This window comes from Pholcus phalangioides, unplaced genomic scaffold (genome assembly GCF_987345545.1).
Source record: "Pholcus phalangioides strain wild (caught in Gottingen) unplaced genomic scaffold, Ppha-v1.0 ptg000031l_1, whole genome shotgun sequence".
Classification (NCBI taxonomy): Eukaryota; Metazoa; Arthropoda; class Arachnida; order Araneae; family Pholcidae; genus Pholcus; species Pholcus phalangioides.
The window spans coordinates 7,646,830-7,659,433 of record NW_028301621.1 but is presented as its reverse complement, the minus strand read 5'-3'; the positions used below and the strand labels follow the sequence as shown (position 1 = coordinate 7,659,433).

At 41.0% G+C, this 12,604-nt stretch overlaps 1 protein-coding gene across 2 annotated transcripts in view; it reads left to right on the top strand.

Moving 5' to 3' along the window:
* The window catches only part of LOC149067071 (voltage-dependent T-type calcium channel subunit alpha-1I-like), a 313,211-nt gene extending 300,626 nt beyond the window's left edge, over positions 1-12,585 (top strand). The window contains exons 29-34 of one of the 2 annotated variants that reach the window (XM_089252945.1): positions 2,291-2,421; positions 3,996-4,145; positions 4,265-4,386; positions 4,933-5,181; positions 5,931-6,078; positions 8,744-12,585. In XM_089252945.1, coding sequence (XP_089109071.1) covers positions 2,291-2,421; positions 3,996-4,145; positions 4,265-4,386; positions 4,933-5,181; positions 5,931-6,078; positions 8,744-9,792 — 1,849 coding nt within the window. In that variant the 3' untranslated portion in view covers positions 9,793-12,585. The remainder of the gene's footprint in view (positions 1-2,290; positions 2,422-3,995; positions 4,146-4,264; positions 4,387-4,932; positions 5,182-5,930; positions 6,079-8,743) is intronic. The other variant, XM_089252946.1, reaches the window with a different exon arrangement.
* Positions 12,586-12,604: the final 19 nt, after the last annotated feature.

Genomic DNA, 12,604 nt, shown 5'->3' with positions numbered 1-12,604 from the left:
GTGGCACAGTTCGAGAGTACTTAAGCGACCCAAACACATTTCTAGATCACTTGTAGGATCCACGAAACATTTAAGCCCCGTTCACATGTGCAAATATTGCGGTAGCATTGGGGGTTCAAGCACCCGCGTGACGACTTTTTTCCTTTGGTTGAAGTTAGTAGCAGATGGTATTAAATATTACAATTTTTGACAGTCAGCGTATTTATATATCTATATGTATTATCATCTCATTAGATATAATTTCAAAAATCAGGCACTCGAGGCTGACTTCTCCGCCATCTTTGAGCGAAGTGTGACTTCGGTGTTATCGCTATGGCCAATATCGCTCGGTTCCTTATCGTCTTTTTCTTCACTTTGAACAACAACTGGGTTTTCTTCCCGCTCCAAGATAGAGGATGGATGATGACTCCACCTGGTTATATAGGCACCTTTTGTGTATGTGTCTCGTGCGTCGATCTTGAACTTCACCGATGGTGACACACTACCTTCGTCGCTCACTGTGACCAATCACAAGATTCTAATTTCCCTCCTTACTTATTCGTTTAAACTTTTCGCAAATCTCACACTTTTGATTCAAATGGCAGCACCGACTGAACATACGCTACGATAATTTTCGGATGGTTTCACCAGTGAAATAACTCAATGAAGTCATCTAATTTGGGATAAAACGGTGGTAAATGATATTGTTTCAGTGGATGTGTTGACCGGGATAGAGAACCAATCATCATTTAGCTTGATGCGGAGCTCCTCAAATACGTTAAAAAGTGTTTAAAATTGTACAATAAAATATATAACCCCCAAATTTCTAATGCTCAGAATTACGTAAGTACAGGACAGGGCTGGAACTAGAGGGGGGGGGGGGGGAAGCAATACCCCGGGACAGCAAAATTTATGGAGTGGCAAATTTTGAATTGGAACAAAAAAAGTTATAAAATTACTGAATTTCACGATAGTGGGGGCGGCAAAATCATGCTTTCCCCCCCCCCCAGTGCTACTCCAGTGCAGGATGTCTGTAATTAAAGCTGACATGTTGTCTCCCATCAGAAAGTCATGATATTTTGGGAACTTCTTAGTGAAGAGATTGGAAAGAAATTCTGAGCAAAATAATCAATTCCTACATTTAAGAACCACTAGAGGTTGTTCTGATTCAAATTTTAGTGCACATTACAATTTTTTGCAAACATGGGACCAAATTGCCCAAGATAACATGGCAATGGATCTAAACACACACATCTACAGCTGAACCATTCCCATCTCTTCACGGAAGTGTGTAACACTGCCTTTAAAAGAACGCGCAGGCTTAAACTTTTATTAGGTCCGAGGCCCCCCCCCCCCCTTCTTTTCTGTAACATACATGTTCAACCGATATATGTCCCTCAGAGTCATCTGATGTGGTCCACAACCTCAAACCTAATTTTGAAAAAAGGAACTACTCAAGTGGCCGGCGGCATATTCCCAGATAACTTGAGTGACCTGTGGCAGAGTTCCAAAGCACTTAAGTGGCCAGTGACACATTTCCAGATCACCAGAGATTTGCGGCACATTCACAGATCACTTAAATGGCCTGCATACTGTTCCAGAGCAATCAAGTCAACGAGGCATTATTTCAGATTCCCTTAAGTATCTAACGGTGCAGTTTCGCATCACTTAAGTAGCCCACGGCACATTTCCAGATCACTTGAGTGACCTTCGGTACAGTCCGCAACATTCAAAGTGGTCCACGGAACATTCCCAATTACACTTCAGTGCCCTGTGGCACCGTTTAAAGATCAATCTGGCGGCACATTTACAAGTCACTGCGGCACCGTTTGGAGATCAATCTGGCGGCACATTCACATATCACTGAAGCAATCTGCGGTGCTGTTCCAGATCACTTAAATCACCCCCACAACACGTTTTCAAATCAATGAAGTAGCACCCACTCTCTTAAAGATTTGACACCCTTGCCTATTAAAAATACCTTGCCTAACTTTATGCCTATGCAAGAGAATGTACTTTATTTGCGACTCTTTTACGAGAGAACATGGTAATTCTCTATCTTTTCATTAAGATATTCCTAAGGCTGCATAATTTTTGGATAATTAGCTAAGGCTGAAGACGGCTCAGACCAAAGGCACTTCAATTATAGGCACTCTCTGCATTGTATTGATATCTGTGCGAATTAAACTAAGCGCTTTTCCCCCCTTTTAATATGGAAATTTATTAAATCTCCACTATTTTAAACCCATCTCCATTTATTAAATCCCCATCGCATTTAATTATATTTACTGTATTGTTTCCTCCCGTACAGGTGGAATCAGTTAGATGTGGCAATCGTGATACTCTCCGTCATCGGTATCGTACTGGAAGAGATGGAGTCGGACGTGATTCCGATCAACCCGACGATCATTAGGGTTATGAGAGTTCTGCGTATAGCAAGAGGTCAATATGTGCATTGATTTCATACAGTATGAATGTGTACGAAGATAAAAAATTCATGTATATATATATATGTCGGAGTCAATGTCCTTGAGTCTGGAGAAATACGCGGAATAGATTCTCATCTCTGGGGTACGACAAAAATTCCAAATTTACAAGAAACTAGATTATTTCGGACTTCGGCCAGTCAGTCACAGACAATGTGCAATTAATCAGACGATGGACATTGGCTGAAATTAGCACACACACACACGAATAAATTTTTAATGACAGAATAAAACCTTTAATTTCGTAAATATATAGTCGGAGATTCTCTCACATTTTCTTTCACACGCAAAGGAAAAAATATATACTTTATATACAGAGAAAGGCAAAAAAACTACAACATATCTATAAGTCATTTTAAGAACTTTAAAACATCGATATATCGATTCATATCGTTAGGATGTGATTGCATAGCCCGCTACGCTCATCATCTATAAGTGACGTGGCGTTTTTCAATCATTTAAATGACTAGAAACACGTTTCAGTAGCCTAAACTTACTGGGCGCGAGTGGTACAGTGGTAAGATGCTCGTCTACCACCGTGGAGGCCAGCGTCAAGGTACGCAGGTTCGATCCCAGGGATTGATATGGCAAAAAAAATCTTTCGAATCTGAGGCGACCACCGATAGACGCCCCCCACATAATACCACCGCAGGAAGTCCCACGTCCACAATAGATGTGATCGAGCGTTTGGTCACGTGGACGAGTATTAATTGGCATGTGAACACGTGTCGGGCGAAGTTGGCTCCCAACTACGAGGCCGCTTGCCATTCGAAAAGTCTCGCCAATTAAAACGCTATTAATTAGACATAATGGTGATAGGTAAAGATTACCACCACTAAGGAGAACCGCCAGGTTCGATCTCAGTGATTTCTAATGAAGAAATCTTTATCGAACCTAATTCATCTCCAGATAGATGGGGTGGAACATTGTGAGGGTGCCAAATTCCCTCCGTTCGAGTTTCCTAATTCACACAATGGTGTCGGAACAAATACTCGCTTCGCTCAAAATTCGATTATAATGCTATCTATATATAACTTCACAAACTGTCAGGCGAAAAATAACTATCACCCCATCGGGAAATGAACATGAGGCACAAGATGAAGCTTTATAAGGGTGTAGTATTAATAACTGGAAATATGGATGGCAGCACTGAGACGTATATAGGAGGTTCTAGACAGCACCAAAGCTGGATTAAACAGTGTACTCTTCGTTTCAAAGAAAAATAAAACTGTTGGACATACAGTATAGACTACATAAGTCCGTTCAAAGTTGGAGAAATGTCCAAGATAAAATGGTACAGAATATTGATATGGCCGGTTCCATTCAAAACTGTTCAATGTACGGAGATAACCGAGTTATAGTATGCATTCCTACAGTGCAATTTATACCATTACACTGTAGGAACTGATCGTTAGTTCGCGTGTCTTCATTCGTGCCATTTTTATTATAGGATATATTTTACGTAATACCCGAGTGACATTAATAGTTTCTGTCCTATCAATGAAGTGATGATTTCCGTATCTTTTGCAGTTTTAAAGCTCCTAAAAATGGCCAAAGGTATCAGGGCTCTACTGGATACCGTAATGCAAGCCCTTCCTCAAGTTGGAAACCTCGGCCTATTGTTCTTTCTACTATTCTTCATATTTGCTGCCTTGGGTGTTGAACTTTTTGGCCGCTTGGGTGAGTCTCGCCTCCTCGAGCATTCCAAAAAAAAAAAAAGCATACTTTATATTCCTTATTATTGCGTAGTTTTCCAAGAGAAAAATATACAAATAATTCAAGTATTCTTTGTTTCGCAGAATGCACTGATGACTATCCATGCCAGGGTCTCGGTGAGCATGCGCATTTTCGGAACTTTGGCATGGCATTCCTCACTCTCTTCCGAGTGGCTACCGGAGATAACTGGAATGGGATCATGAAAGTAATATATCAACTCATTTTTTTCATCTGCGTTGAAGAATATAGACAAGGTGTTCCAGAACTCTACCGTTGGAGGAACAATGGCACACGTCAAGACATACAATTTTTGCAATGGAACCTGTGGTCACAAATGACTACTATGTGTAGCGCTTGTTAATATTGAATTTAAAAGCCACTGACGTCGAGGAAAAGTTCCTGAAGTGACCCTAACCACACACTACAGTTAGAGGGGAAAACGGGAAACATTTTTTGCCCTCTGTAATTGCCCGCTACAGGAAGATATTTTCTCATCGCTAAACATGATTTGAGCAGGGTTACTTTTTTTTGGCGACTTCTGGGGTGGGAAATTGCATATATCCCTACCCACACCCCGCATACGTGGGTGTGACCCCGGGTTCCATAACAAAAATTTTTTGTCTTGGCGTGTACCCGACTAGTTAGTCGATACACCGATAGAGTCGCCATCCCGATAGAGTTCCGGGCCAACCTGTGCGTACATAAAGTATATGCTGCTAATTGTGTTTTTTTTTAATGTATTTCCGTGTAGGATACTCTGCGTGAAAACTGCGACTCATCGAGCGACTGCATCCGCAACTGTTGTGTTTCGCCGATCATCGCTCCATTGTATTTCGTGGTTTTCGTGCTGATGGCCCAATTTGTGCTTGTAAATGTCGTCGTCGCAGTGCTCATGAAGCACCTCGAGGAGTCTCATAAGCACATGGACGACGACTTAGAGATGGACGCTGAAATCCGCGCTGACATCGCTGCGGAATTAGCTGAAAGCGTCAGAAGAAAGGTAAAAAATCTCATTATGTATACTGTATATATATCAATAGTATATAGGTATGCATACACACAACACAACATATTATACATTACTCTTTCCTTACGCATAAGTGTTATCGGGGTCGCCTTTGTCAGACACGACGAGAATAATTTCGGGGGTTACTTAACCCGATTTTATATATTTTGTAGGGGAGGAGATTCGTACATTATCACAGAATATACAGAAATTCTGAAAAATATATCTATTACAATGAAAATTCAGAATGAAAGAAAATTTTCAGAATAAATAAATATTCAGTATTAGAGTATTCTTCAGTATTCTCAGTATTAGAGAGGAAAAGTCTAAGAATTGATGAAAATTTATAACTAATTAGAATAATAATTCCAGAATTCATTGAAATTCAGAATTTATGAGAGAAATAATTCCAGAATCAAATCAGTTGAATTTCAGACACCTCGCTTGCTACGAAAAAAATTGGGGGTTTTCATGTAAGTGTGCATATTTTTTCACTTGTTTTACCGTAAGTGTGCCACCGGCGAGACCGCCTCTGTCATATACCCCCTAAGGGCAGCTCTAAGTTATAATTGCTTGAAGAAATAAATTTCCCACCGTCGATCAAAATATGGATTATGTTTGCCTGTTTCTAGATCTATTTCGGTCAACATAAAAAAAAACACCAGAATCTTTATAAATATCGATATTTTTTTTTCTCTATAAATTTTATAATAAATTTATTTTACCTTCGTTCAAACGAAAAGAGTGAAGATAGACGACGTGAATTGCTAAAGAAAGAAGAAGAAGAAAATGCCAAGTTTCAAGTCACGTCGCACAAAACATTGGTAAAGATGTCTTCACTGCCAGCCAACTTCACTTTCAATTTCTCTGACGACGGGGATCTCGACAGAGGTAAACACTCTATATATCATTTTCTTTCCTCAACACAACATTTCCCACCTTTCTCTCAATGCGGGTCGTTCTCCGAACATTTAACCGCCGCCCCCCCCCCTTCCGGGTGTTTCGTTCAGAAAAGGACCTAAGTGTTTTGCGGCAATCTTAAACTGATCCTTCTAAAATATCCCCCCCCCCCCCACTGTCCGTGGGCAACCTGATGCACGTCAAGTTTTCATTTGCACCCTAGAATGTCAGTAATATGGAATCCAATCGGCAATAAATTTGGGCAAGTGCCCGCTGCCCAGCGAAAAAAGTACAAGTGTGAAACACCCTCCCCAGGACAATTTTAACAATAATTTAACAAATATTTTACCTATACCCCATATAATTTTTTATAATTGATTAACAGAAGAATTCAGCACTCCCATTGGTCCAGCGGCCGGTTCACCAGATCCACCTGCACCCTCTCACCTCTTGGCATATTGGAGGGTTCAACGTCTGACTATTAAGAGTTTTAAGATAAAAGCATTGAAGTGCTTTGTTAAGAAGTAAAAAAAAAGTCCAATGTAATCAAAGTATTTTATCTCGTTTTGCGGCCCCTAAATTTTAGCGTCCCGGTATTTCGATACCCGGTGCTGCTGCACCCCTCGCACCTGCTCAAGTTCGGCCTTGTGGTTTCATTATCCTAATGATCGTTTATTCGAGGCTGACTAGAATACTCCAGAAACTCCTTAGGTCAGTGGTTCTTAAAACTTTTGTTACCCGTGGCTCACTTGCCTTGGTCAACGTTCATCTGCGGCTTCCCAGAATAGTCCAACAACGGAACCCTCCGAAGCACCAAACAGGCGTACATCAATATCACCAGCTCACCGTGACGCCACTGACAAATGTTGGCGGAGCCGCGAAGCACACTTTGAGAATCACTGATTTAGGCAACAAACACGCACACATCCTTATTATCCCCTCTGAAAGAGGTTAGCGACGTCCCTAACAGTCACGCATTCAAAATTTAAGAACCACATTGTCTAAGGCCCACTTCACTCGTGGGTGCTCAAATTGATCTCGGGGGTGCGGTAGCCTAGGTCGATAAGATACTTGCCTGAAGTACCAAAGGATGTTTAGAGGTGTCACGAGTTCGATTCCCGGTTCGTTATTGTCAGAAACCTTCCAGACACAGGAGTACAACAGGAACGGCGACATGACCACAGAAAAAGATTGCTACCGCAGGAAGTCCCACATCAAGGGGTTAGCCCAAACCTCTTAGTGAGTATGAAAAATGCTGCCACTCGGAATCGGCAATAAATTGTAGGTCCCGGTCTAATTAGCCTTCGTGTGCAGAAAATCACCGTGGTGCGACAAAAATGATCAAATGATAAAATTGATCTCGGGTTGCCCATTTTCTCGCACCCCGCGCTACTAAAAATACTTCAAAACTCAAGAGACGGGGGGGGGGGGGATGACGCAATTTATCTAGTTCCATACATTCACTGAATCACAAGAATATTTGCTAATATATATAAAAAGGTAGTGCGAAGATAGATGAGCCATTTATTTAAGACTAGATCATTTAGTAAATGATACGAGATATCCTGGCACAAGAGCTCTGAACGATTAACTAAAAATGAGCGGTTGCAGTGAGAAGGGGGGGGGGGTGCACCATCAAAATGCGTAAAACCGCACAACACACGAAATTTACGAGTGCCTATTAATAAATATTTCGGAATCATGGATATATTGGAGTAGTGAGACTAGCACGCCAAGTTGCCGAGCAACCAGTCGCGTAGGTTTTCTAGTAGCCAATACTCCAATTTCCCTATCTGAATAGAGCCGTAGTTGTTGAATCACCAAGACATCGAGTATTCTAGAATCCAGACGCCTTCAGTATCGACGTATGAGGAGGGCTTTAATGGATACATCGACTACTGGTCTGCAAGTTATTTCAGAAATGCATGTACGAACATCTAAGAGAGGTTGGATGAACAAGAACATTTAATCTCGATGCATTTCGCGGAGTGTTTTGTGTGTAACCAAAGCGTTTGGTTCACTAAATTGCTGCTCTTCCTTATCTTGTTATCCGCAGGGTCGAACATTATGAAAGGGGCAAGGAAAAGTGAAATTCTGAGTTTTTCTAGTTGGCTGGAAGTAAGAGCCTACTAATTTTTCATTCTTGAAAAATCGTAGTACCTTACTTACCGAAACGGCGGCCCAGTCCATATTCCGAAGAATTTCTAACTGACGGTCACCGCCGGGGTAAATAAAATCTCGTAGTACCAGATATCATTACCATGGAAACCTCAGTGCACTTGTGCCCCCACCCCCGGGGCTAGGCCTGATGGCCTATGCATAAGATAGCTCTATCTCTTTGTACATTGACCCCTTTATACCAATTAATCCTGCAGCAGTAGTAGGTTTTGCCTACTAGAAGAACAGTTTTTCTTCGCTTCCTGCATTAAACCGTCATTGCAAGGAGGAAAAACTTCAGGATTTATATGCTCGAATCGATAATTGTTGCAAGATTGATTGGCATAAACGGTCAATGTACAAAAAGACAGAGTCCCCCCCCCCCCCCCATAAAAAATCTACATACATATATATATAAAACAGTATATATATAGGCACCATAAGAAAAATTACCACTTTTGAGTGCTTGAAAATCCGTATTTTTTTTTTCCCTTTGCAGAGTATGTACGGACGTTAGATCCCCGGTGCCATTCCGTGGCGACTATAGCCGCTCACCGCTCAATATGTGGTCCATCACCTCCGTTATCCTGGCCCGTGGACTCCTCGATGGACATTACCAGGCAGGAAAGGAGGCGGGACGACGAACTGACATCTGCCCGTGCGACGTCCGCGGCAGCAACTTTCGTGACCGGGGCCGAAATAAGCCCGACGCCCCTCGTGGGCAGTGTGATAAGCCTGTGCAGCTCGCGGATCTCTGAAACTTCTTACAAGTCGCCCGTTAAATCGGCGGTGATGGCGGCGGCGCAATCCATCAAACAACACTACACTCCGAAACGAATGATCAGTGAGTCTAGCGAAGACACCAGCGGACCGTCGACGACAATCGTTCCCGTCGACGGCGACGAAGATGATGTGAGTAACGGTATAATCATCCAAGAGATACCTGGACAGATCGACGACGAGGATCAATATATCGACGACATATCCATCTGTGATGCGCTTTTAGGCGGTGACGGCCGCGGCCACCAGGACGACTCGAACAATTCGTGGTTCGTCGAAGAGGAGGACGAATCAGCGACTTCCACGAACGGTCTGCTGAAGAACTACCCAGAGCTTCGTCGTCAGCCAGGCTTGGACACGATGTCCTGGACGACGTCGGACGACTACTCTTCGACAACTGTGTCCGGCACGCTGTCCGGAACGGAAGTCATGCTGGAAGGTGAAGAGACCGGCGATTCGACCGGCAGGGAGTCGTCTTCCAGGCAGCACCAACTCCAGCAGCCTTCGACCAGCCAATGCATATCGCAGGACAGTCGCAGTCAGTCCTCTTCGCTCAGGATAGCGGGTCTCGTAGACCTGGGCGAGGAGGAGGACGAGGTCGAGGACATATTAGTGGTGGACCCCACCGACCAAACAGCCGTGCTCATAGTCGGCGGTACCACCACCGGCAGCAAGAGGTGCTCGAGTTTGCAATCAGCAGCGCCACCGGATCTCAGCGAAGAGAACGTAGGACACTGTGTAACTAAGTCATCGCCAAAGAAATGCTAACAAATGTGCGATTAGACCCGTAACTAGGCTCTTACCAGTTTTTCGACCCTCGTCAAACTTGACTACTGACAAAAAAAATGTTTAGTACGTTTGAAATTTAACGTTATGGGTAATATAATCGCAAAAAAAGAAAAATAACTAAAAACTGGTTACATTTTAGAATCAGTTTAAAATAAATTTCTATTTTAAATACGCAGAGTTTTGAAAGTAAAAATAAAATTTCACTGTAGTCAAAGTGCGCTTGAGGGTAACAAAAAAAATTATAGAGAGGGAGCTACGAGTTTGCGAATGATTTCAGAATGAAACTGCAGAATTGAACTGAATCTCTAGCTTTCGTGGATACCTTATCTGGATGTTTAAACTTTGGAACGTCGACAATCAACATTAAAAAACAAATAGAGGGCGAAAGTTCGAAGGTGCTCCTATACATAGGATGAATTAATTCATTGAGCCTATATATAATTTCCGTTTTTCTACGAATAGTGTATCGCTTGAATCACTTAAAAACGGGGCCACCAAGAGTAATAGAGTATAATCAACAGCTTTACCAAATGAAATAACACTAGCTCAACACGTGTGTCACCCAATACCATGCTGCTGAGATTCTGACCCATACCGAAAAAAAAGACACTGCTTCTCTGAATTGAACCCAACAACAAAATTGTGAGAGATGCGTGAGTTTGAACCATTCGCGCTGATGAACCGTAACACTCAATTTCTTTTGGATACACTAAGTTTATGATAGCGATTAAATAAATTTATTCGGGATTGACAACATCTAATGGAAAATATCAGATACTTTTGATCTTTGGGGGGGGGGGGGGGATGATTTGCACTAAAGATTGCTCAATGCCCAGCGTCCAGAAAAACCTTCCAATATGAAGCGCATTTCGAATTTTCATTTGCAATAGCTACAACTTGCATGTTTTCGGGCGCTACATTTTTAACAGGTCGTCTCGGGCAGAACTTATCCATGGTACCACTTTCGAAGTATCGCTCAGAAATGTGCCATGTCACCCAAAAGCTTACATCAAATTTCCATTAGAGGCTTGATCAAAATCATGGAGAATCATGGCTAGCAGGTGAGCCTTACTGAAGTCTTATTTTTTTTTTAAAGCATAACTGGATTCACCTAGCCGCAGTTAAATTTTTCCTTCAAATATGCAACTTAGAAAGACAGAAGTTCCTAGATCCACACAATACAGGCTTAACTTTCAGGGGCCCAATTTTTTCATGAGTAAACGAGCACTAAAATTTAAACATATTCGATGATGGACAAAACAACTTTGATCCTAGTCGAGTCCTGGTGGCCACAATAGTAGTTATGCCACCTCCAATACAGAAGGGCGTTAAAAATTTTCAGAGACCCCTGTTTTGGTGTGAATAACTTCCTGAAAACAATTATTATCCTAGAAATTCGGTAATCCGTAAGATAACCTATATTCGCTTACCTTGAATTTCATCCCGAACAGACTAATTTGAGAGCGATTCGATCAAGGCAATTTAGTCCAGGGGTCACTCAAAGCGAAATTCTCACCATTGTAAAACATCTTTTCGGCGCCCTCTGTCGTTTAAGCTCCACCAGTAAAATTACCCAGGATTTGTACATGCCATGCATAATACTGTGAAAAATAGCACAGGCAATTCAATCATGAAGCTCAAGCTCTTACCCTGGGCTCTTCCATAAATTAGCATATATTTATATCATATTTGGTTGTCTGTGTACCGAGCTAGACACAATTTTGGAAATGTCAAACATTACAGTTTCCCCTGTAAATTAATCTTACAGACAAAAACATTTTTTCCAAATTTTTCTGCCATTACTTTGGGTGCCCCTTAACTTTTTCCAAACATGGCAATCATTAAATAAAAAACACCTGAAAAATACTTTCAAGCAGATATGAGCAATTAAGGCCTCCAGCATCAGCGAAATCTTTCTGATAATCTGAAAAAGAGCTCAAAATGCATCACAGAAGTTGATAAAGAGAAGACAGGTCGATTAAAAAAAGTGTTTATGGAGCAGACCCTTTATATAATCTCAGCCTAGTTACGGTGGCGCCTGAGGACTTAGCAAATTAAAATCATTGTTACAATTATTATATTGAATGATTATTATTATCACCTATGTACAAAGCAAAAATGGATATACATCTTTTTCTATGTCGTCTCGTTTGTAATAACTACTCACATTGTATATAATGTACGTAGCACAGCACTGGTAGGAATATATTTGTCTTTTTTTTTTTTCTAATTATCATTTCTAGAGACGAAATATTTCCAATCATTGATATATGTATACAGTATATATATATATAAGATACGTTTATGAGAATCGACCATATTACCATGTTGAACGTATATACCTGGGCAAAACATTGCACTGCACACGAACGCTACCAATGCACACATAAAAATTCTTGGCCATGTTACTAAAAAATTCTATGGAGAGAAATTCTTACCAATTAAATTAAACATGAAACTTTCTAAACAAAAATTCTTCCAATGAAATTTTATCATAATTGCGAATTGCTTCATTCCTATTTCCAATTCAAATTTTGAGCACAGTTTCAGAAAAAATATGTTCATACAATAAATCATGAGCTGTATTATGAAAAATTCCGAAACTTTTCAAAAATCAAGCATTAGTTATGAGCTATAACTACTGTCTATCCATTTATAGAGATTAATAAAAAGTGGGATGTTAATACGTATCAGAAAATCAAAGAGCAAAACATACATCTGGCGATAACTATTAAATTTGTTTCTAAATATTGAATTTTAATGCATATTAATTTTTGTCATAGACAATTTC